This window comes from Fundulus heteroclitus, chromosome 17 (genome assembly GCF_011125445.2).
Source record: "Fundulus heteroclitus isolate FHET01 chromosome 17, MU-UCD_Fhet_4.1, whole genome shotgun sequence".
Lineage (NCBI taxonomy): Eukaryota > Metazoa > Chordata > Actinopteri > Cyprinodontiformes > Fundulidae > Fundulus > Fundulus heteroclitus.
The window spans coordinates 22,719,759-22,745,325 of record NC_046377.1 but is presented as its reverse complement, the minus strand read 5'-3'; the positions used below and the strand labels follow the sequence as shown (position 1 = coordinate 22,745,325).

General features: G+C 41.2%; 1 protein-coding gene across 2 annotated transcripts in view; it reads left to right on the top strand.

Annotated features, from left to right (window-relative positions):
- Window positions 1–17,128, top strand: part of cand1 (cullin-associated and neddylation-dissociated 1) — a 30,492-nt gene extending 13,364 nt beyond the window's left edge. Inside the window, exons 11-27 of one of the 2 annotated variants that reach the window (XR_004933099.1) lie at window positions 9–149; window positions 1,847–1,988; window positions 3,623–3,831; window positions 3,907–4,075; window positions 4,161–4,250; window positions 6,380–6,533; window positions 6,614–6,851; window positions 8,249–8,437; window positions 8,521–8,664; window positions 10,476–10,611; window positions 10,691–10,867; window positions 10,957–11,052; window positions 12,845–13,014; window positions 13,095–13,259; window positions 13,387–13,494; window positions 15,878–16,175; window positions 16,212–17,128. Coding sequence is in view for 1 of the 2 variants with exons in the window: in XM_036148830.1 (XP_036004723.1) it covers window positions 9–149; window positions 1,847–1,988; window positions 3,623–3,831; window positions 3,907–4,075; window positions 4,161–4,250; window positions 6,380–6,533; window positions 6,614–6,851; window positions 8,249–8,437; window positions 8,521–8,664; window positions 10,476–10,611; window positions 10,691–10,867; window positions 10,957–11,052; window positions 12,845–13,014; window positions 13,095–13,259; window positions 13,387–13,494; window positions 15,878–16,102 (2,553 nt within the window). In the remaining variant the exon portion in view is untranslated. Of the gene's footprint in view, window positions 1–8; window positions 150–1,846; window positions 1,989–3,622; window positions 3,832–3,906; window positions 4,076–4,160; window positions 4,251–6,379; window positions 6,534–6,613; window positions 6,852–8,248; window positions 8,438–8,520; window positions 8,665–10,475; window positions 10,612–10,690; window positions 10,868–10,956; window positions 11,053–12,844; window positions 13,015–13,094; window positions 13,260–13,386; window positions 13,495–15,877 lie in introns of both variants that reach the window. The other variant, XM_036148830.1, reaches the window with a different exon arrangement.
- The last annotated feature ends 8,439 nt before the right edge of the window (window positions 17,129–25,567 follow it).

The following is a 25,567-nucleotide window of genomic DNA, read 5'->3' as shown; positions in this document are numbered from 1 at the left end:
GCCTGCAGGAGAGGGAGGAGAACGTGAAGGCGGACGTTTTCCACGCCTACCTGTCGCTGCTCAAACAGACCCGGCCGGCCCAGAGCTGGCTGACCGACCCGGACGCCATGGAGCAGGGCGAGACGCCGCTAACCATGCTGCAGAGCCAGGTAGGGGGCGCTCTGGAGCACAGAAGACCCGCCTTCTCATTAGGGCTGAACGATTTTGGAAGATAATCTAATTGCGATTTTTTTTTTATTTTTTATTTTTTTTTCTTAATATTGCGATTTAATGCAATTTTTCCAGTTTAATTTATCATGTCTTTTTAAAAATATACAAACAATAAATCAATTTTTTTCCTCCCTGTGCAGATTAGTTGCTAAAAGACCCACAGCATCTAAACTCAGAGCAGAAATTATTGCGTTCTGCCTACAATATATTTTTCAACCAAAATTGCAATTTTGACTTTTCTCTGCATTAACCACAAGCAACAAAAATGGCCTCTAAATAAAGATGTTTGTAAACAAAAACTATTTAAAATATAACCTTTTAATGTTTCTATTAATCAGAATATTGTTCAAGAGAACAGCTTTTAGTTGATTTAGACATCAATCATTGTTGAACATAAAGTGCAACCAACAAGCAAGTCTATGTATTAAACTGATTGACCTGTAATTAATGCTATGTATGATTATATAAACTCTAAAACAAGTAATAAAATTAGATTATCTCACTGCTGCAACTGTCTTCCCTTCCATGTGGAGGCAAACCCACTTTAAACATTTTACCAACACCTAAAGGACGCGTCTAATTCCCTAATTGTTACATAGCCAAAAATTGCAGACTCTGCGATTTGGAAATTGCGTTTTTTTTTTAAAATCGCGATTATATTGAAAATGCGATTAATTGTTCAGCCCTACTTCTCATAACCCAGAAGTATTCACACACAGGGGGAATTCAGGGTCAGGTATTATGGGATGGTTCAGACTCATGGGTTGGGACGGCCTAGTCAAAGTCCAGCCCTGAATCCAGCTGAGAATCTGTGCCGTTCAGACGCGCTTAGGGCTGGACGTCACAGGCAGATCGATTTAAAATATAAATCATATTGATGGATATTGTTAATTATCTACGAATTCAAAACGTCAGAAAAGCGACTTATTTTTAGATAAAGACACAAAAACTGAATTCAAACCAACTTTTTACCAAAACTGCAAGTTTTTAAAAAAAGAAAAAGAACATGTGCTCTTTAAACCCTCGGAAGGGGGCGGAGCTTGGTTCCTGGGTCTGCGTTGTGATTGGCCGGGAGTATGTAATGATGTAATATTAACCTACATGATTGGCTACAATGCATAAGGAAGGAAAACTGTTATTCTATTGAGTTTTTTATTGCTCTTTTTTTTTCTATCATCAATATATATGGTTATTGAATTATCGTCCAGCTCTATCTGAACTCGAGTCATTTTCAAACGTTTATTCCTGGATGCATAAAACTGCTGTGGGGGACGACGGTTCTACGAAGCAGCGATTCATGGAGGCTGATTTAAGATCTGATGCATCAGATCCGCTCTCCGCAGGTTTTCCTAAACTTCATCAAACCTCAGAAGCTGCAGACTTGTTGCTTGTTTTTATAGCAAAGTTGATGATTAGGAGTCAGATTTTATGCTTTAACTGGTTTAAGTTTAAATAAAGCCAACTCCATCTGCAGTGTAGCTTCTGTGCTGCAGGTGGCGCTGTCGCTCACTTTGTGACGGCGTTGGTTCTGGTCACAGGTTCCCACGGTGACAGGAAACCATCAGCATCCTGTAGCGCCGCGCGGCGCCTCAGACAGGTGACAGGAAGCTGACGTGTGTGTCTCTCTCCATCGCAGGTGCCCATGATCGTCAAAGCTCTCCACAAACAGCTGAAGGAGAAAAGTGTCAAAACCCGCCAGTGTTGCTTCAACATGTTGACCGAGCTGGTCAACGTCCTCCCCGGAGCGCTGACGCAGCACATCCCAGTGCTGATACCAGGTAAAGTCCGGCTGCTGCCAACAACGTCCAGAGGAATCTGGATCCTCTTCAGAATTTGGCTGAATTTAACAAATTCTGCAATTAAATTTTATTTATATAGCGCCAATTCATGATACATGTCATTTCAAATCTCTTTCCAAAGTCAGACTCCATCAGATCCTCCAGGTTGGTCAGAAAGTTTCCTCTCTAAGGAAACCCAGCAGGTTGCATCAAAGTCTGGAACGAATATTTTTACCCTTAAAATGAGATAATTAGATAGTACACTGGGAATAAGATGGTCCAGATAAATTGTTACTATTTTATGTTAAAAAATCTCGTTCCATTGGCAAGTACTCTTATTTGCCTGCTCAAATCAAAGACTAATACACAAATTTCAAGAAAATGTTGTTTACTTTTAGTTCCCTTTTTGCGGTGTTTCAATTCAGTTTTATTTATATAGCGCTAATTCATGAAACATGTTATCTCAAGGCTCTTTCCAAAGTCAAATTCAGTCAGATTATACAGATTTGTTAAAAAAAAAAAACAATTCCTATCTAAGGAAACCCAGCAGGTTGCATCAAGTCTCTCCAAGCAGCATTCACTCCTCCTGAAAGAGCGTAGAGCCACAGTGGACAGTCGTCTGCATTGTTGATGGCTTTGCAGCAATCCCTCATACTGAGCATGCATGAAGCGACAGTGGAGAGGAAAACTCCCCTTTAACAGGGAGGAGAACCTCCAGCAGAACCAGAACCAGGCTCAGTATGAACGCTCATCTGCCTCCACCCACTGGGGCTTAGAGAAGACAGAGCAGAGACACAGAAAGCACAGAAGCTCACATTGACCCAGGAGTACTTTCTATGTTAGATGGTAATAGTGGATGATCTGCCTCCCCTGATGATGTCACAGCTAACAGAACACCAGACCAGGTGTACCTTCTATGAAGAGAAAATGACAGAACAAAAAGTTAAAAGCTGAAATGACGACAAACAATGCAGATTGGAGAACTGCAGAATTTTTGAGAATAAACGACCTCTTTATGTTGCAGCGTTTAGTGAATATTCAAGCTGTTAAAAGTCCTGGAGCCTGTCCGGGTCCTGAAGCGGCGATTCGGGCTCAGAGCGTCACTATCTGGTAGTTTGAGGGGTTCTGGTGGTTTAACTGACCGGTTCTGGGCCCGTACACTGCAAAAACGGAACTAAAAATAAGTAAAATATTCTTAAAATAAGTGTATCTGTCCTTGATTTGAGCTGGTAAATAAGGTGATCTGCCAATGGAATAATATTTTTGCACTTAAAATAGCAACAACTCATCTCCATCATCTTATTTCAAGTGCAGGATGTTTAATTATCTTATTTTATGGGACAAAATACTTATTCCATTGGCAGATAATATTATTCACCTGCTCAAATCTAGGACAAAAACACAAACTTTAAGAACATTTTACTTATTTTTAGATCAGTTTTTGCAGTGTAGTGATGCTTTATAGAAACGTTTGTTTTATATTAGGCTTCATCAGGACTCCAGTGGCGTATTTAGTGATTTTTATCACCAATTAAATGAGAATATCAGCAGTGGAGGAAACGCTGACTGCCATTAATTGATAAATGGTGTTAATTTGTCTTCTGGGGGCCATAAATCCTGGTTTTACTTCTCAGGCATCATCTTCTCCCTGAACGACAAGTCAAGCAGCTCCAACCTGAAGATCGACGCTCTGTCCTGCCTCCACGTCATCATGGTCACGCACCCCGCCCACGCCTTCCACGCCCACGTCCCCGCCCTCGTGCCGCCCGTGGTGGCCTGCGTGGGAGACCCCTTTTACAAGATCACCTCCGAGGCATTGCTCGTCACCCAGCAGCTCGTCAAGGTGGGAGTTCTTTGTGTTTCGAACCGCAGATTTTAGTTTTCCCGGCTACTTTTTTAACGCGTTCGGCGTCTCTAGGTGATCAGGCCGCTGGACAACCAATCAGAGGCCTCAGACAGCTTTGACCCCTCCCCCTACATTAACGACCTCTTCACCTGCACGATCAAACGGCTGAAAGCCGCCGACATCGACCAGGAGGTGAAGGAGCGCGCCATTTCCTGCATGGGGCAGATCATCTGTAACCTAGGTAACGACCGCCCGTCAGTCACGTGCCGTGATGTCATCGGGCGCCGGTTGGGCTTTAACCTGCTGACCCCCGTTTTGCCGCGCAGGTGACCGTCTGCCCAACGAGCTTCCAGGAACGCTGCTGATCTTCCTGGAGCGCCTGAAGAACGAGATCACGCGGCTGACGACGGTTAAAGGTGAGAAACCCGCAGGCGCCGCACGTTTGCTCAATTGCGCAAAATATTGTAATTGGTCTGGACGACTTACTAAAGTAATTATAGCGGGGTGTAGGTTTGTAAACGGACAATTTTACGAAGAAATTCTCCATGGTCCCTGCGCCTTTTGATGACATCACATTATGGCAACGCCACTCAAATAAACTACACTGAGCCCGCGGTCTGCATTTGTAACGAATCAATTTTATTAAGTTAATTTAGCGGTTTCTTTTTTCTCAAAAGTTTGAACAAATATTCAAGCCATTTTACAAGAAATAAAAAATAAAAAAAATAAACAAATATTTGACAATTGGCTCAATGTTTGGAAGAATATTGTTCAGGGTTCCTGCGGATCCTTAAAAAGTCTTAAAAGGCATTGAATTCTATAATATAAAACTAAGGCCTTAATTGGCATTAAAATGTCTTAAATCAGTCTTTCTTAGGTCTTAAAATTGTTACCATGTCATAAATAGGATTTTATTTTTGTAATCCTTACCAAACAGTAAAATAATTGACACAATTATATTTTTTTAATTTACCTGAACGGCTCTATGTAACCATTATTGGTTCCATCCCGATAGCGGAACCAATAAAAACTGTTGCAGCCGGACTATAGCTGTTAAAAAGAGTTGGCACTGGTTATGTTGTGGTTTTTAAAACTGATTTATAGTTTGTTTTAGTAGGGAACAAAACAAAGTTTGTGAATTCAGTTCAGTAGTTGTTAAAAATATATCTGTAATTTGTGTGTTGTTTAGCTTTCTTCCTATATGGAATGTTTTTCAAAATCTTTAATATGTCTACTCAGCCAGAAAGTAATGGTTTATGTTAAAATAAACATTTGGGTGAAGTTGTCCCAACCAGGTTTATCTTGTTTATCGTGAAGTTGGTCTTAACTTTTTATTTCAAGTGGCATTAAAAAGTCTTAAAAAGTCTTGAATTTAACTTGCCTTGTGCTGTAGGAACCCTGTTTTTAACAAAAATGGAAGGGATAGCCAGACTAATTTATCCAGCATATATCTTAAATATACCAAATACCACAATAAAAAAATAATCAAATTCATCACAATTTCATCTGGAATAATAAAAAAACATGTGATCAGAAAGAACAACATCAGTACAAAAAGGAGGAATGAACGTTATTGATTTTAAAGTGATGAATGCCGTGATAAAAATTAAATTTGGCTGCTGACTTTTATTAAAAATGAAATGAGTTTATGGTTTAGTTTCCCTTCACAACTTAAAAAAAAAAAAAACATTGGAGGAATTAAATTTTTCTAAGGTTGTAACTTTGATCCGGCAAAATTACCGATTAAATTGTCAGACTACCACACAAGTATTCCAAAATGATGTTAAAAGTTTTCATGCCTCGACTAATTTACAGGAAAATAACCGTAAATTAACTAAATAAAATAAATTTTTAACAAATGGAGACCGTGGGCGTAATGTAGTTTGTTTGAGTTGAGTTGCCATATGATGATGTCATCGGGCCACTGGCCGCCATCTTGCTACTCCCTACTCTCACAGAATCCCACAGGATTTGGTTGCAACAACAAGCAGTTTTCTGGCTGAGTGAAAACGTTTCACAGGTAATTCTACAGTCAGTGGAAGTACTAACACTATCAACTACTAGGAAATTAGGTGCTGAAATATTTTACATGTTATTCATATTAAATATAAATATATGTATATATAAGTATGTTTATATATGTATACACATATGTAAATATATGTTTTTGTATATTGTTATTTATATATTTATAAATGTTAAACATATATATTTAAATAAATAAAATGCTAAATATTTCAGCACATGACTTTTTCAGGACTTGATAGTTTTAGAACATAACATAAAAGTATATGGCATTTGACATTTTAAAAGTTTTAAGCCCCCCCTGAACATGAGAAAATCCTCGTTATTCGATGCTGTAGCGCACATATTCCCTAGTTACTGAGGGGAAATAGGGAGTACCAATATGGCGGCTGGTGGCTTCACAGCGACTCGTTCTAACAGCGGCTATTAGCACTCCAGTGGATAATATAGCTCAGTGGGTAACGCCCGGGGCGATCTGGTACCTACACTGGCGAAGCGTAACGTTGTTTCTGCTCCGCAGCTCTGACGCTGATCGCCGGCTCCCCGCTGAAGATCGACCTGAGGCCCGTTCTGCCCGACGCCGTCCCCATCCTCGCCTCCTTCCTCAGGAAGAACCAGCGGGCGCTGAAGCTCTGCACGCTGGCCGCTCTGGACATCCTGCTCAGAAACTACAGGTAATTCTCACACCTGCGCCCCAAACCCGGCTCCGCCCGCCCCCCCGCCTCACGCTCCTCGCCGTCTTTCTGATCCTCAGCTCCGCCGTCACCTCCGTCATGGTGGACGCCGTCCTGGCCGAGCTGCCGCCGCTCATCTCGGAGAGCGACATGCACGTGTCCCAGATGGCGCTGAGCTTCCTGTCCACGCTGGCCGTGACGCACCCGGCGTCGCTGGGTCAGCTGGCGGGGGGGAACATCCTGCAGCAGCTCATCGCGCTGGTTCGATCGCCGCTCCTGCAGGGAGGGGCGCTGGTCGCCATGCTGGACTTCTACCAGGTGGGGGATCGATGTCTAATATAAGAGTAGACGCGTCATTGGGCGGGTTCTGCCTATGCTGCGATGCGTCAGAGCGTCCGCCATCTTTAATGAGGCAAATCTGCAGTTACTCAGTCACTTAAACAGTATCAGAGGGACTTTAATATCAGAATATACTTTGTATTCGTAGTATTTTTGTTTTTGTAATATTACAAGTTTATTTTCGTATCCCTTTAGGTTCATTCTCCTGAATTTATTCTCCTAAAGAATAAAAATATTTAAAATAATCTAACCTGGCCCTATTACTCCAGGAGTGAAATAACTCCGCAAACTGTGACTATTCTGGAAATGTTCCCCGTTTATTCTCATAATATGACGTTTTTCTCACAACATTATCACTTTGTTTGTTTTTGGGTTTTTTTTCTACTTTATTGACCTAGGACTTTTTTTTTTCTCATATTATTAATTTTACCTCTTAATTTACCTTAATTTACCTATTAATTTTACCTCTTTACCAAAAAGTCTGTTCCTAAAGGTTCACATGTGACCCGGTTTTATGAAATAATGAAGACCACAATGTTTAGTCGAGCCGACCGTGAAGCTAACGACAGCTAGCGTTAGCTTACGTTTGTCTAAAATGTCCGTGTCATTCAGTTAGCTTAGCGCGTAGCTCCGTTACTCACTGTCTAGTTTCAGCGAGCCGACATCTTCCTAGTTGGAGATGCTGGCTTGTTTTGCTAATTTACCACGTTCTAACCTCCAGGTATGTTCCAGCCAGTTGTGGATGCAGCTGTGTAATTGAATAAGTTGCCTTTCCAGATTAAATGTCAACTTTTAGCCTTGGTTTGTGTGAAATTAATTTCTAGGTAAACGTGTTCCGCTTGGATTCAGAAGCAGCTTCTTCAGCAGAGACTGTCCAGTCAGCAGCTTCCCCAGGATTGGGCTCAACATAACCAAACATTTCTGTATTTAAATATCCTCTTTGTTGGTCTAAAGCTGGGGGTCCCCAACATGGGGCCCGCGGGCCTCCGGTAGCCCCCCAACGACCACATGTTGGGCCCTCAGGCCTGCTTAAAAAAAGTATCACAATCCTCCAGCGAGCTGCATCTAAAGTGTTATTTTTTTCAGTTGCTCTTCCTTTTTAATCTCACTTGAATTTACATAGATTTAAAAATGAAAAAAGCGTTAAAAATATATATATATTACGTATAAGTTAAGGCGAGCCTCTCTGTTTCATAAAAGGTTGGCGACCGGTAATCTAATGTAACGAGAATCGTCTGTAAGCCATAATCATGAAAATGAACAGAAACAATTGATAATTAGATTTTGACTTTTTGAGTTGAAAACCTGAAACAAATGATGTTTTTGATGCTGCTGTGGTTTATCGTTCCATCTGTGGGTTCTCTACCTGTGTTCAGGCTCTGGTGGCCACCAGCACTCCTGGTCTGGGTTACATGGACCTGCTGAGGATGCTGACGGGTCCGGTTTACTCCCAGAGCGCCGCTCTGCCCCACAAACAGGCGTACTGCTCCATCGCTAAATGCGTCGCCGCTCTGACGCGCGCCTGTCCCACCGAGGGCCCGGCTGTGGTGGGACAGTTCATCCAGGTGGGCCAGGAAGAACTCGTAAAAAGCGTCTCACTTGGGTTCAGCTGTGTTTTTTCATGACGTCGGATCTGTTTGTCGGGCAGGACGTGAAGAACAGTCGCTCCACAGACTCCATCAGGCTGCTGGCTCTGCTCTCATTGGGCGAGGTGGGACACCATGTGGACCTCAGCGGCCAACCGGAGCTCAAGACCGTCATCCTGGACGCGTTCTCCTCCTCCAGCGAAGAGGTAAGCTGCCGTTTTTACTAGGGCTGCGTATAAAAATCCATACAAAGATTAATATCGATGTTTCTAAAAACGATTTAATATCGATAATTCTGCTTTCAATATCGATATACCCATAGACATTATATACGTAGACGCGTCATTGGGCGGGTTCTGCCTCTGCTGCGATGCGTCAGAGCGTCCGCCATCTTTAATGAGGCAAATCTGCAGTTACTCAGTCACTTAAACAGTATCAGAGGGACTTTAATCTCTGAATATACTTTGTATTCGTAGTATTTTTGTTTTTGTAATATTACAAGTTTATTTTCGTATCCCTTTAGCTTCATTCTCCTGAATTTATTCTCCTAAAGAATAAAAATAATTAAAATAATCTAACCTGGCCCTATTACTCCAGGAGTGAAATAATTCTGCAAACTGTGATTATTCTGGAAAAGTTCCCTCTTAATTGTCATAATGATGTTTTTCTCATAACATTATCACTTTTGTCTTTTTTTTTTTTTTTTTTTTACTTTATTGACCTAGGACTTTTTTTTCTCATATTATTAATTTTACCTCTTTATTACTCCCCCAAAAAGTCTGTTCCTAAAAGTTCATATGTGACACGTTTTTATGAAATAATGAAGACCAAAATGTTTAGATTTAACAAATTGATCCTTATATTCTTAATAAATATATATATATATATATATAGCCTGTGTTGCCACTTTGCAGCTTTAGTGTGTCCAGTTTTGCAACATATATATATATAAGGCAGATACAAGTAGTGAAATCAGCCAGAATACATTTCCATGCAGCACAGGAATGAGGCATCTTCTCTGATTCACGTTCACAATAACAGAACTCGACTTTTTTCTGCCACATACAATATGGCGGTGACGTTGACGTGCGAACCTGCGCCCTATGACGCGTCTACGTATATGATGTCCGTGGATATACCTCCCAACCCCTAGGGGGCGTTATTACAGCCATTACTGTTCACAGCGAGACGAATTTGCAGAACGGCCGACAGGATTTTCGTATCTAAAAATCAGATGTTTGGCCACATTCTTGGTTTCTGTGATACATTAAATGCACTTTATGTTCCTGTTAATATCTCAGTGTTCAATAAGTTGAACATAAATATAATATTTGGCTGTTTTTGTTGATTGAATGACGTTGAGCATTACTTTAAAAGTAATAAATATCGATATTGGAGTCCAATCAAGCTGAGCTACATGGAGAATCGTATCAATTCGGCTCATCCTAGATCACAGCTGTCAAACTCAAGGCCCGCGGGCCGAATCCGGCCCGTCGAGGTAAACTATCCGGCCCTCAAGATTAAAAAAAAAAAGAAAAGGCATATTGTGTCATAAAGTAGAGGCATATATTCTTTTAAAGTATATAAAGTGGCTTAAACTGTGCCTCCTGTAGTGAATGTTTATTTATTTTTAACTGTGTAGTAACAGCATCCTGCCACTAGGTGTCAGTTTTTCCACAACACATTAGAACAACCCAGAAACGTCCAAAAAGAGAACAAGTGATGCAGAATGATGAGTTCAAAGTGTAACTCACCCCAATATCAACTTTTTTTGTTGCAGATAAACTGTATAAACTGGGCCTTAGGGGGCTACTGTGCATTTTTTTATACTTCTATGTGAACTGGAATGAAATCATGAAATGAAAAGTATCATCTGCACACGCTCAACCAGCCCTTATAACGACTTCATGACGCCAAAGTGGCCCCATATAGAAATGAGTTTGACAGCCCAGATGATACCCAGCCCTGGTTTTTTACGGCCTGTAGTGATTTCCTCACCTTGCTCGCTGCGTCTCAGGTGAAGTCTGCGGCCTCGTACGCGCTGGGCAGCATCGCCGTGGGGAATCTCCCGGAGTACCTGCCCTTCGTCCTGCAGGAGATCTCCTCCTCCAAGAGGCAGTACCTGCTGCTGCACTCCCTCAAAGAGATCATCAGTAAGAGACGCAGCTGGGGGGGGCGGCGGGGTTTCTGAGGGCGTGTTTGGTTGTGACGCGCGTTTTTTCGTGTGTCCAGGCTCGGCGTCTGTCTCCGGCTTGAAGCCCTACGTTGAGTCGGTTTGGTGTCTGCTGCTCAAACACTGCGAGTGTCAGGAGGAGGGCACCAGGAACGTGGTGGCCGAGTGTCTGGGCAAGCTGACGCTCATCGACCCCGAAACCCTGCTGCCGCGCCTCAAGGGGTACCTGCTGTCAGGTGAGCAGATTATTTCTCCATCCAGAGGCGCCGTGAGGATCCAGCCAGCAGGTATCTTGACTGGGATGTCCGTCGGTTTCTGTCTGCAGGTTCTTCGTACGCCAGGAGCTCCGTGGTAACGGCGGTGAAGTTCACCATCTCTGATCACCCGCAGCCCATCGACCCGCTGCTGAAGAACTGCATAGGTGATGTCTTTTTTTTTTTTTTATCACTGAACATATGCAGGATTTGTTTACTCCTCTTGTAATCAAGATAAGATAAGATGGTCTTTATTGATCTCACAATGGAGAAATTCACTCGTCACATCGGCTCATACAAGAAGGTGCAGAGTAGGGAAGGTGCATTTAGTTATATACAGTGAATCTTCTTATATACAATGGATCAAAAAGAATACCAAAAAATACAAAAAAAGGAAATAGGAATGGGCATATGGTGTCTTATTTACATTCATAGTGGTCTATATATATATACACATATATCTATGCGCCTACATATATACGTACCTACGCGTATATATGTGCATATACATTGTATACATTTGTACATACATACATACATACATACATACATACATACATGTGTTCTGACCGTCAATCAACCATCGGGTTCTTTTGCATCCAGACTAGAAGGTTGAGGTACACGTTTTCACATACCGTACGCGTCCGTGTTTTAAATCTGTTAAATACGCAGAACTAAACGGCTCCCCGCTGTCTTCAGAGGAGAGTTTCTGGTCAGAGTCCGAAATTAACACTCGCCAGACGCCAAATGAGAGTAAATCTTCCATTTGGCGAGTAAATTTCAGAGAGCTAGCTAGCTGCCACATGGCGAGTAAATGTTTGCTTCCGAATAAATCGTGTTTTTCCAGTCGTCATCTGGGCGAAGGCTTCTTTACGTTCCTCTTTCAGCTCGTATGACAACAAACACAGGCGACGCGAGAACGACGGCAACTACGTCCGTTTGCTAACAGCTAGCGGTTAGCTCAGGCTAATTACGTAGCAGGATTATATGGCGATGTTTAGCAGGAGTCGGTCAGGATTAATATGCTTCCGGTGAATCAGGAAATCAATTTCTGACACTGGTTCTAATCCCTGTTGATGGAAACGTCATCATTGATCTCTGATAGGCTGAACAAACATAGCCTCGTGAGACCATCCTGATCTCGCGAGCTTTCAAGGTTTCACTCGCAGATCAGTCTGGCTACTCTCCGTTAAAGAAAATTTGGAGCAGTTCACCAAACGAACGTCCAATCAGCGTTGGCTTTGAGGCGGGTTGAGGTGTGACGCAACGAGAAGCGCGACAGTTCAGTCTAAGAACATGGCGGCTTCAGCCGATGAAACTAGCGTTAGCGTGGCTATCGAGCAAGTTTTATCGGAATTACAGAGTATTTCTTCACTGAAAGTAGAGCAAAACACTGCTCTGGAGGCTTTTCTCAGAGGAAAAGATGTTTTTGCTCTTCTCCCGACTGGTTTCTCCAAGAGCTTGTGGTTGTGTTTTCGTCGTCGCTGTTAGTACGTCATATGCTTCGTTGATCTGATTGGTTTATTTGGCCCGTCTATCACCAACATAGGCCAATCAGCTAACCAGTATTTTCGCCCCTTCCCAAAATTACTTCAACGGAAGGTTTCCAGATGGATATGCGGAGCAAATACATCTGGCGGAGTCAGGTTAGAACAAAAAGGGGACTAAAAGTAAGTAAGAAAGAAAGAATTTAAATTAGTGTATTTGTCCTTTTTTTTTTTTTTGCACTGAAAATAGGAACAATTCATCTCCATCTTATTTCAAGTTAATGTCTAATTATGTTAATTTAGGGGTCAAAATACTCATTCCATTAGCAGATTGACTTATTTTCCTCCTCAAATCAAGGACAATACACTAATTTCAAGAAAACTTTACTTTTTAGTTCCCTTTTTGCAGCAAAGGCCATAGATTAATGTCTAAACAAATGAGTCTGACCCCTCATTGGTTGCTTGTCCTCAGGTGACTTCCTGAAGACGCTGGAAGACCCGGATCTGAACGTGCGGCGCGTTGCCTTGGTAACGTTTAACTCTGCCGCCCACAACAAGCCCAGTCTGATCAGAGAACTGCTGGACTCGGTTCTACCGCACCTCTACAACGAGACCAAAGTCAGAAAGGAGCTGATCCGAGAGGTGAGCACCCCAAACCCCCCGGACTGCGATCGTCAGGTGGGCGTGGCCCGGGTGACTGACCGAGTGTTGGCTGTGCGCAGGTGGAGATGGGTCCCTTCAAGCACACGGTAGACGACGGGCTGGACTTGAGGAAGGCTGCGTTTGAGTGCATGTACACGCTGCTGGATAGCTGCTTGGACCGACTCGACATCTTCACCTTCCTGAACCACGTAGAGGACGGTCTGAAGGACCACTATGACATCAAGGTCCGTCTGTCGGGACAGTCCTACTGTTGTTGGTCTGAAGCTCTTTAGAAAGCGAGGAACGGTGTTTCTCCCTCTATGTGTGATGAGGTTCAGCAACTGATGGAGTTCTCGTTGGTTCTGTCGTTAGATGCTGACCTTCCTGATGCTGGCTAGACTGTCGTCCCTTTGTCCCAGCGCTGTGCTGCAGAGACTGGACAGACTGGTGGAGCCGCTGAGAGCTACCTGCACCACAAAGGTACGCCGTAAAATCACAATGCAAAAAGCGAACTAAAAGTAAGTAAAATTTTCTTGAAATTAATGTATTTTTCCCTGATTTGAGCCGGAAAATAAGACTATTTGTCAATGGCATGAGTAGTTTTACCCCTAAAATAAGATTATTAGCTATTCTGCACTTGAAATAAGATGAGGGAGATTAATAGTTATTATTTTAAGTGCAAAAATCTTATTCCATTGGCAAATGGTCTAATTTACCTGCTTAAATCAAGGAAAATTCACTAATTTCAAGAAAATTTTACTTACTTTTAGTTCAATTTTTGCAGTGCAACTCACCTCCAAACTGTGGCGCTGATGGAGAAATACTCTGTAGCTTATTTCAAGTGATAACGTTCAGAAACAGATGGTGAACTTTTTCCTGCTCCACTCTGTGGGGACTTGGACCAACAGCTACGAAGTAGTTAACAGACACAGATTTGTAAAACCGACGAGTCGTATTTTTGGGACTATCAGTCGCATTCTAGAAATTTATTTCACACAATCCAAGACTTAAAAACTGACATTATAATCTGGTAAATCAATTTATTAAATTACACAGCTGCATCCACAACCTGCTGAATATCATGAAACAAACCCTGCGAGGTTGAATGGGGTAAATTAGCAAGACAAGCTAGCAACTCTAACCCGGAAAATTCTCGTTAGCGCATTTCAGCGTAACGGAGCGTTACGCTGAAAGTTGACAAAATTACGCTGAAATTAGAACGTGAGCGTAACGATGCTACGTGCTAAGCTAACAGTGCGACACAGATGTTTCAGACATAAAGCTCATGTGCATCAGAGAAGTTGTAACCTGCCCAGACAACAGAGCTCTAAGCTAGCGCTAGCTGCTATTAGCTTCACAGATAACCCAGACTGCCGACGCAACGCTCTGCTGCGTGAATGCAGACTGAAACAAGAAACAACATACAAACTTCTTTGTTGTCTATAAGTTATTTTTTCCGTTAAGTTTTAAGTGGTACAGGAGCAGGATAGTTTTCACAAGCCTAGAGCGCCCACTTGTGGCTGTAGACGGTAATGTTTACTCCTTGGTTCATCTCTGTCGGTATGAATTACCATTTAAAATTGATAAGTCGCACAATCGGCCCAACTATGAAAAAAGAAAAAGACTTATAATCTGAAAAAATGCGATGATTCGTGATCAAATGGTTCACTTTCTGGTAAATAATGAAACCTGATGTTTGTCGTTCCTTTATGAACTGAACAGAAACTAATTGAGCATTCAGTACAATTGAAACCTCTCAATTGACCGGGACTGTTTCCATACTGAATCGGACTATACTGGATTAAAACTGAATTTGACTGCTGTGAATGAATTATGTTTACATTAAAACTGTGTCCACCTAGAGAATTGAATTGTTAAATTCCTGTTGTCAGTAAACGGTTGAATTGGTTTTGGATAGTAGACATCTAGAGTGGGAGTCAAATTAGACTAGAATTAATTTAACAGCATTAGATTTAGTAGTTTTATTACACTAACTGGTTATTGGACTATTGAATCTGAATGTTCAGAGCTGTAAAAACTTCTATTTTACTGTATTTTTCAGACCATAAGGCTCACCAGATCATATGGCGCGTTAAATATTCTTCCCAAGTGAATAAGATTCATCTCCATTATTTTATTTCAAATGCAGGATATCAAATTATCTTATTTCAGGGTTAAATATACTCATTCCACTGACAAATAGTCTTATTTAGCCGCTCAAATCAAGGAAAAATACACTAATTTCAAGAGAATTTTACCTACTTTTACCTGCCCTTTTGCAGAATAGCTGGACTACACTGCCCTGTTTCTAACATAAGGCCAAAATAAACGTAACTTTTATATTGAGTTAACTTAATAGGTTTATTGTTGCTAGCGCGTACTCCAGGCTGCCTTATATGAATGCACTTCTAGTTTAGACATTACAGTCAGGCAGTCTGGTAGACAGCTCAGGGGTCCTCAGGTGTACCGTAATGCTTCGTTGCTAACCAAAGTTGTATTTAGTTGTATGCATTTTAACAGATTTCTGAGCACATTGTACCACATAAAATCCGTCAGTAAGCACAACGGTGATCAGATATAAGGCGCACTATCAATTTTTGATATTTAAAGATTATGCGTGCACTTTATAGTGCGAAAAATACGGGTTTTTGGATTGCACTTTGAGTTCATTGGACTGTATTAAGTAGAAATGAATTGGACAATTAAATCCCAATGAGTGGATCTTTGTTAAAGTCAAAGGGATTGATTTTCGGACCGTAAGCAACCTGACAGACAACCACGTTTGAGTTTATGTCTTGGACTCTTGTTTAATTGGAGGTTAATTATTGCCTGCCAGCAGAATAAAAACGTCGTGTCTCTGCAGGTCAAGGCAAACTCTGTGAAACAGGAGTTCGAGAAGCAGGACGAGCTGAAGCGGTCGGCGATGCGAGCGGTTGTCGCGCTGCTGACGATCCCGGAGGCCGAGAAGTCGCCGCTGATGTCAGAGTTCCAGTCCCAGATCTCGTCCAATCAGGAGCTAGCGGCGATATTCGACTCCATCCAGAGAGACTCCAGCTCGGCCAACATGGAGTCCATGGACACCAGCTAAACAGGCGGACAGAACAAATTACCATGATGTACCATCCCGCTGCTGGAGCGCTAACCCTGCAGCATGTTTCCATCACACACACACACACACACACACACACACACACACACACACACACACACACACACACACACACATTGTAGTGATACACCCTCTCCTAGCAATCGATTGTTTCCATGATGCATTGCACTGATCTTTGAGTTTGGGAAAGAAAGGACGAAGACCGATGGACGGCTCACACGGACAAAAAAAACGAAGATTGAAAAGAAAGAAATATAGAAAAATAATCGGAAACGTCTCACAAAGAGTTCATAAGATTGGCTGATTTTCCCTGTGCATCGTTTTTTTTTTTTTTTTTTTTTTTTTTTTTTATTTCTTTTCTACATAATTCCAGGAAGTTCCACAGGTACTGTAACCTGATTGGCCGCTGCTGAGTGACTGACAGCGTGTTAACTAAATGGACCAATAGGAGGAAAATATAAAAAAAATAAATAAAAAAAAATAAAAAGCCTTTCCCGCCTCAAGCTGTGGTGACCAATGGGAGAAAGGCTGTCTCTGCAAATGAAACAAGCAACCAATAGGAGGTTTTGGGGAGAGAACTGATGGGCGGGGCTTTACTGTTTATGGACCAATCGGCTTCTCCGTTGTTCTTCTGATTAAATAGATGCGCCCTTGACTTCTTCGTTCCGAGGAGGTGAGGAAGAAAGAGGGAGAGATCTTTGGACCAGGTTCCTTCGGACCGGACCGGACCATGCTGGCCGTTGCCAGGGTTACGAAGTGTAAAACAAAGTAACAACTTTCTGTTGGCTGTTCTGTGAGTTCGGCTGCCTTAAACCGGTTCCAGCTGGTTTTATCTGGTATGCTGCGGTTTGGATTTTTGGTTCTGCTGTCTCTCTTATCTTAGTCAGATGTGGGTAAACCTGGCTTAGACCAGTTTACTCCCTTATGGTGTGGTCAGGAAACTCCACTGTTGTTTATCACCCGAGAAAAATAAAAAAAAAAGGTCCATTTCTGCCTGCCTACATACTCCGACTGTTTGCTTTCTTTCTTTCTTTCTTTGCTTTTTGCGTGTTTTGGTTCAGGTAACGTATAAAAAAACACATTGATGAGATGGTTTATGTGGCACCCAATAATACATGAATGGCTGGATTAATATTCAAACACGCATTTCTGAACACCTGACAGGTGTATCAGAATAAATATGTCATGAGTCGCAGTGACTGTAATTGTTGGTCCAGTTAAGGTTAGATTTGTGTGTAGTCTAGAGCTTATATGGGATGCCGTATATTTTAGTTTGGACAACTTTCAAGATTGAGAAAAACGAAAATCTCAGTGGCAAAAATAGGAAAACCTCCACAACTGTCAGAACGTTGTAGGGACTCTTTGGTTCACAAATACAGCGCCACGTCTGGCTGATCTTCACTAACCTGACGCCAACAGATGGATTTGCTCTGCATATCCATCTGGAAACCTTCCGTTGAAGTAATTTTGGGAAGGGGCGAAAATACTGGTTAGCTGATTGGTCTATGTTGGTGATAGACGGGCCAAATGAACCAATCAGATCAACGAAGCATATGACGTACTAACAGCGACGACGAAAACACAACCACAAGCTCTTGCTGAAACCAGTCGGGAGAAGAGCAAAAACATATTTTCCTCTGAGAAAAGCCTCCAGAGCAGTGTTTTGCTCTTCTTTCAGTGAAGAAATACTCTGTAATTCCGATAAAACTTGCTCGATAGCCACGCTAACGCTAGTTTCATCGGCTGAAGCCGCCATGTTCTTTAGACTGAACTGTCGCGCTTCTCGTTGCGTCACACCTCAACCCGCCTCAAAGCCAACGCTGATTGGACGTTCGTTTGGTGAACGGCTCCAAATTTTCTTTAACGATCTGCGAGTGAAACCTTGAAAGCTCGCGAGATCAGGATGGTCTCACGAGGCTAGATCTTCACAAGCTTAGCACATCTAAACGCTGAAGTTTAACTCTGGCAAAAAGTCCTCCAACTCCGTTTTGGTACTTCCAAAAGTATTCGCTCACCCATCCTAATAATGGAAATGGTAGACGGACTGAATCTATGTGACGCTTTTCTAGTCACTGACCTCTCCAAGCGCTTTAGGCTACTTGAACCCCATTGGACTCCCGTTCGTACACCGATCTGTGGGAAACCTTGGGTTTAAGTGCCTTGCCCAGGGGCACATCTATGTAACAGGGAAGCTGTTACATGTAGATGACAAGTAATCTACCCAATAAACCACATTTGACCCTAAATCAGGTGCTCCACTCACTTTTTCTTCATTAGTGGAGGCGTATTCTCTGGAGGGACAAATGTTATTGTTCCTCAACACTGCAATTGTTAAACCACCGACTCATATCTGTGACCAAACAGAATGAAAAAACTGCCTAAATCACATTATTATACAAAAGTGGGGATTAGACACCAGTTCAGAAAACTACAGGCCTGTTTCTCTTCCGCCACAATTTCCCAAGATTTTAGAAATGCTCTTAATTAATGAACTAGAAAATTCTACTAATAAACACAAAACTGCTTTCTGAAAGTCGGTATGGATTTAGGTAACAGATTCACAGGATTTTCACTCCTGAATTTAACAGGAAATCACCGCCTCGTCTCTATAGATAAAAAGTCTAATGGATCCGTCTGTTGATCTAAAAAAAAAAAAAAAAAAATACTCCTAATATATTAACCAGGAAATTATAGCATTATGGTGGACATGGGAGGTTCTGAAGTGGATAAAGAGCTATTTAAGAAGCAGGCAAGAATTTGTGAAACTGATCAGTCATCATGTTTGGACACAAACGGTTTATTCTCAACGTAAATTACACGTAAGGTTTCAAAAGTATTAGTTTGTTTGTAGATGATACAAATGTTTTCTGTACAGGTGAGTGCTTGCAGCAGATTTTGGACCATTTCGCTCCAGAGATCAAACTACACTGCAAAAATAGAACTAAAAATAGGAAAATTTTTCTTGAAATGAGAGCATGTTTCCTTGATTTGAGCAGGTGAATAAGATTATTTGCCAATGGAATAAGATTTTTGCACTTAAAATAGGAACAATTCATCTCCATCATCTTATTTCAAGTGCAATGTATCTAATTATCTTATTTTAAGGGTAAAAATACTCACTCATTGGCAGATCATCTTATTTACCTACTCAAATCAAGGATAAATGCACTAATTTCAAGAAAATGTTACTTATTTTTAGTTCTCTTTTTGCAGTGTAAAAATTGATTTGATTAAAAAAAGAAACAAAAAAAAAAACATTTTCCTCAGATCTGGAGAAAGCTAAGTTCATGTTATCTGGAAATTATAAAGGAAATGTAAGCAGGTGCGTGCGGTCCGATGCAGCGAGGACTGCTCAGACTCCTACATCAGAGAAACTAAACAGCAGCAACATGAACGCATGGAGCAGCACAGGAGAGCCAGATTCAGCAATCCCCCTCCAGAACAAAGAGCACTCTTTAGATGACAATGATGTCCAGATGTTGGACAGAAAGAAGCCATCTTGGTCAATAAGAAAAGTCGTCACTGAACAGAGGAGGAGGATCGAGCTTCCAGCTCCCCAGTGTTTACAGCTCGGTTCCTCCAACATTAGAGAGATTACATCAGCATCTCATCATGGTTCAGGTGACCAAGTCCTTTACTCACAACAACCATTAACGACCCAGGAGGTGGGTCATTGGTTCACATCTGACAGAATGCTAGGAGGATGGGCCTCCATGTTTTTAAAAACAGAAGCATTCCAGCTGCAGGTTGCTCAGAGCGAACCACCAGAACTGACAGAGACTCCTGGAACGTCCAAGCGTCTTCAGGAAGATCTGAACGAAGGTCTGGTTGCCTCTGATGTAAGCCTGTTTTCTCTACTGCGATGACCCGGATAGCTCAATGTGAGCTTCTGTGCTTTTTCTTCATTGGCTTCCTGTTAAATCAAGAATATAATTTAAAATTCTCCTTCTAACGTATAAAGCCCTTAATAATCAAGCTCTATCATATATCAGAGCTCTGATTACCCCGTATGTTCCTAACAGAGCACTTCGCTCTCAGACTGCAGGTCTGCTGGTGGTTCCTAGAGTCTCTAAAAGTAGAATGGGAGGCAGATCCTTTAGCTATCAGGCTCCTCTCATGTGGAACCAACTCCCAGTTTGGTCCGTGAGGCAGACACCCCGTCTACTTTTAAGATTAATCTTAAAACTTTCCTTTGTGACAAAGCTTATACTCAGAGTGGCTCATGTTACCCTGAGCTATCTCTATAGTTATGCTGCTATAGGCTTAGGCTGCTGGAGGACATCAGGGTATATTTCTCTCTCTCTGCTGAGTTCTCCTACTGCTCTCCAGTCTGCATTTTTTGTTGTTATTTAAGCTTTTGACTTTTTGTTCTCTGTCATTTTCCTCTTCATAGAAGGTACACCTGGTCTGGCGTTCTGTTAGCTGTGACATCATCAGGGGAGGCAGATCATCCACTATTACCATCTAACATAGAAAGTACTCCTGGGTCAATGTGAGCTTCTGAGCTTTCTGTGTCTCTGCTCTGTCTTCTCTAACATAGAAAGTACTCCTGGGTCAATGTGAGCTTCTGAGCTTTCTGTGTCTCTGCTCTGTCTTCTCTAAGCCCCAGTGGGTGGAGGCAGATGAGCGTTCACACTGAGCCTGGTTCTGGTTCTGCTGGAGGTTCTCCTCCCTGTTAAAGGGGAGTTTTCCTCTCCACTGTCGCTTCATGCATGCTCAGTATGAGGGATTGCTGCAAAGCCATCAACAATGCAGACGACTGTCCACTGTGGCTCTACGCTCTTTCAGGAGGAGTGAATGCTGCTTGGAGAGACTTGATGCAACCTGCTGGGTTTCCTTAGAGAGGAAACTTTCTCACCAACCTGGAGGATCTGATGGAGTCTGACTTTGGAAAGAGCCTTGAGATGATATGTTATATGAATTGGTGCTATATAAATAAAATTTAATTGAATTTGCACAGGCAAAGGAAATATAGATATGAAAGTCATAGCAGATGTGCTAAAGGTGGAAAGAGTAAATTAAATAAAATTTTTGGGTGTAATTATCATCTACAAAATCTGCTGGAAACCTCCCGTTAAATATGTTCAGACTAAACTATCTACAAGCATCGCAAGTCTTAGTAAGAAGAAACCTTTATTTATAGTTTCCTGTTTGCAGTGAGTTATTTGTGGAAATGTTTTACATAAATTGCTTAAAAAACACAAAAGGGAAAAATGGCTAAAGCTATTTTTTGAATCAACTTCATATTTTAAAACATCCTCAGTGGAGGATCTAAAGAGCTGCAGGTTTCAGACCTCTAGAGTAACTTCTAGATTAATTATGGTCGAACTAAAAATGCGTTTAAAACTCAGATTATTAGGCAACGACGCATGTTTAAGACGTAATTATGTGACCAGATGTATGTTTTAAGCAATATGTGGTTCCCAGTGGTTTGATATCCTCGGTTTACGGGTAAATTAATAACAACGTGAGGTCACTCCTGACCATGAGGTTAACACCGGGGGGGAAGAAATTAGGAAATATTTTCATGTTGAAACTGGAAATCATCCTGCTTCGCTGCGGTGAGGCAACCCCAGCATGTGTGAGCATGAGCTGGTAAATTACATCATTTCCTGTACAGGTTCTTTACTGTATCCACTGAGCTGCACCCGCAGATTGTCCACAGAGATAAAAACATGTCAGTCACAACCAGAATTCAGTCAAACGTCTGAAAAACATAGAGAAAGCTAATTTTTCCTTGTGAATTATAAAGTTTTTTGCCATTTTTCTCAACTATTTGCCTTCACGTTTGTAATGAGGCTTTAAAAATAGTGTTTATAAGGGTTCTCACAGCAGCAGATGGAGCCAAAGCTCACTTTAATGGTGATTTATGGCAACAAAGCTAAAGCTAGCAGGTGTACACTGCAAAAACAGAACTAAAAATAAGTAAAATCTTCTTGAAATTAGTGCATTTGTCCTTGATTTGAGCAGGTAAATAAGATGATCTGCCAATGGAATGAGTATTTTGACCTCTAAAATAAGATAATTAGATATACTGCACCTGAAATCAGATGATGGAGATGAGTTGCTCCTATTTTAAGTGTAAAAATCTAATTCCATTGGCAAATCATCTTATTTACCTGCTCAAATCAAGGACAGTTGCACTAATTTCAAGAAGATTTTTAAATAAAAGCCTTGATGTCGAGCTCTGTGGTAGTCGGCGTCTCACCTGATGTTGTGTTTACCTGGAGGCCTAAACCTGAGCGATGATGTCACGCTGGATATTTTCCACCTCCTCGTCCGAAGAGTCAGACGAGATGACTTTCCTCTCATCCTGCTGCCGCGCGCCTCTGATTGGCTGCTTAAATGAGGCAGAAACTCGTTAGAGGGTAAACAAACCAAATGATGCTCATTCATCTGGTCTCCTGGCAACATGTGAATTGAGGAGTTTGCATCGTGTGCCTGGGTCTGGACCATTGACATGCTGATGATTTCAGCTCTTTGAAGCGCCGTAATGTATTCTGCTCTGATGGGCCGCTTCATCATTTTGGGGATGAGAGGAAGAACGTTTCAATATCTGACAGCAGAGAATCAGCTACAGCAGCGGTGTGCTAACTTTTGGGCACGTGGGCCGAAAAAAATGGATAATAACGATGAAAAATAACCCAAAAATGTGATTTTTTGTTTTACCTGCTTTACAAAATACGACAATTTTAAGTAATCAAGTTATTCTAAGTAATTTAAGTTATTTAAGTAAGTTATTTAAGTTATTTAAGTAATCAAGTTATTCTAATCTAAGTCTAAGTTATTCAGATTTTCTGATGGAAAATTATTTAAAATCAAATAGATCCAAGGTTAAAAACACGTTTTGCACAAAATGGTCACCTGAAACTGAGTTAATTTTGCTTTAGCAATACGAGAACAGGGATTTGGGCTATTTCTTTAAGAACACTTCCTGTATTTAGTTCATTTTAAGAAATGATTAAAAAAAAAAAACAGCTTTTAATGCACAAAAGTTTGCATCTGAGTTAAAGTCCTTTAGACAAATGTGGTCGTATTTACTGTGCAATTAAACATGATATAAAAAGTGTGGTTATTAAAAGATGAATACGTTGTGTTGTGCCCAACATTTAACCTGTCTGTGTTAATTTCCCCCTTAAAACGTTTCTGTCTCCATCAGCCAAATCATTCCAATAGAAAGAAATGCAGTTGGGGTGGAGAGTGGGAATAAAGCTTTGGAAAACTTTAATTTGGAAATAAAGAAACAGAAAAAAAGCTGAAGAAGTGTCCAAAGTTAAAACATGCATTAAATGAAACCAAAGTAGTTTTTTATTTATTTATAGAAAACCATCACAGATCTCATCAGTGGAGTTAGTGGAGTTAAAATCCCATCGACTGTTGATCTCCAGCCGTTTGCCTTTTATTCTTTTGACTAAAAAAAAAAAAAAATTAGCAGAACTTCACGGTAAAACAAAAAAAAAAGCCTCAGAGGAAGTGTGTGTCAGTAAAAGGGAAGCTGGTTGGGTGGAGGACCGCTCTATTCTTGGTGACTCCTTCCTGTTAGGGTGTGGCTTCACGTCTCTCAGTGGAGCAAACACCTTGTTCTGCGGGGCTGGACTGCAGATCCGCTCGCTGCCTCTCATTGTTCGGACTCCAGATCTCTGAACACGCGTGTTTTAGTAACCGAGGCGGCCTCTGAAGCAACGGGAACATGACACGGGTGTGAGTGTCGAGGCGTGTTAGCATCAACACCCTCCGGCATGCTCTGCTGATCACTGCAACACCCACTCACCCACTCGCCCACAGATGCTCGTTTTCAGCTCCTCTTAATGTCACTTTGACACAAACTGTCGGGCTCAGAGCGGCGAACAGGAAGGGAAATGATTCGACATGTTTCTGCCCAGCCACCGCCGCTAAAACAAATACAAAAGCAGCTCAAGTTTTACGAGAAAACACAAACTTTTTAACTTTTCAAACTGTTTGTTTGACCCATTTGCCCAGTTTACAGTGATTTTGCTGTCCACAAAGTTGCGTATGGATACTTTAACAGCTACAGCTTCTGTCAAGACATTTTGAAAGTTCAGCAGATATTACATTTAATATAAATCTTACCTACATTTTTATATTATCTACTAAGAAATGGACACTGGAGATAACAGTGAGCCGAGAGCAGAACCCTGAGGAGCTCCCATTACACCGACTGGCTAAACCTGATTATTTGTTAGATTTATTTAGAGTATGAACACAATATTTTAGAGTTTTAAAGGGACAGTGTTAATAATAAAGTTATAAAAACATCTCAAATGACGTCGTCAACCAGGGAACTGTTGTTAAGGGAACAACTCCGGTGTTGCACAGGGAACATTGTTTAGACCCAGATTATGTTTCCCACTGTCGTCGACCCCAAATGAACCTGTTAATGTTCTCTTTTTTTTATTTTGTAGCTTGTATGTCGTACACATAAGCTCTTAAATATCTAAAGCATCTCACAAAGAAGCTTCAGCAACAGTAATTCCCTCAACAGTTTACCCAGAGGTCATTCCTGTCATTGATCTAATCTATTTGGACTTGAGAATACATTTATATATTAGTTGTCTTTTTATAAATAATAAATTGCTGCACTTGGATCCATAATAGCAGCTTCTGAGGAGGGATAAACTAGAGCAGGACCTAGAATAAAGCCTTGTCAGATCCTCTGGTAAAAACACAATTTTTACTGTTTTAACTTGCTGGTCCGACGTTATCTTCTGATAGGATGAAAAATTTAGGTTGACAAGGAAAAGTTTTCAAATGTTTTGGATTAATCGTGTTTAGATTATATTTTAAAATGAGACTAACTATCTAAATAAATAAAAGCGGAGTTTTACACTCCAGGAAGTAAGAGCCGGCTGTGAGGGAGACGAAAAAAAAAAAAACATTTAAAAAGGACAAATTAGAACAACACCGGAAGTTGCACTTTCTGCCTACAAAATAAAGTGTTACCAAATGAACATATAACCATTACTGTACATTTAATACTAATAGTTTTATCAGTGGTCATATTTAAAGGAGTATTAAATAATTTTCGGTTTTAGTTTTCCAAATTTAAGCCTAACAAAAATATTAAGTTGTCATCCAAACTATCTTGTTTCGTCAGATTTACAAACGTGTCCGTTACAAGGATTACAATTACAAGAGTGTATTTCAAATAGTTTTTCTTTAGTTCTTACTTCTTTCGTTTCCAATGAATGTACGTAATTTATTTTAATTGTGTTAGAATGATAGCTTTGTGGTTTATAAAGTGATCAACGGGTGTTGCTGAGGATGAAGATGTTCTCCGGATGTCCACCATCATCTCCAGAGTGTTGAGCAGGGTTAGGGTGTCTGAGGAGGCGAGTTTAATAAATTCATGGACAGCTTTAGTGTCAGGAATCAAGAAGCTTTACTGTCATTATGTCGATCTCTTCGTTCCTGGTTTGGGTTTAC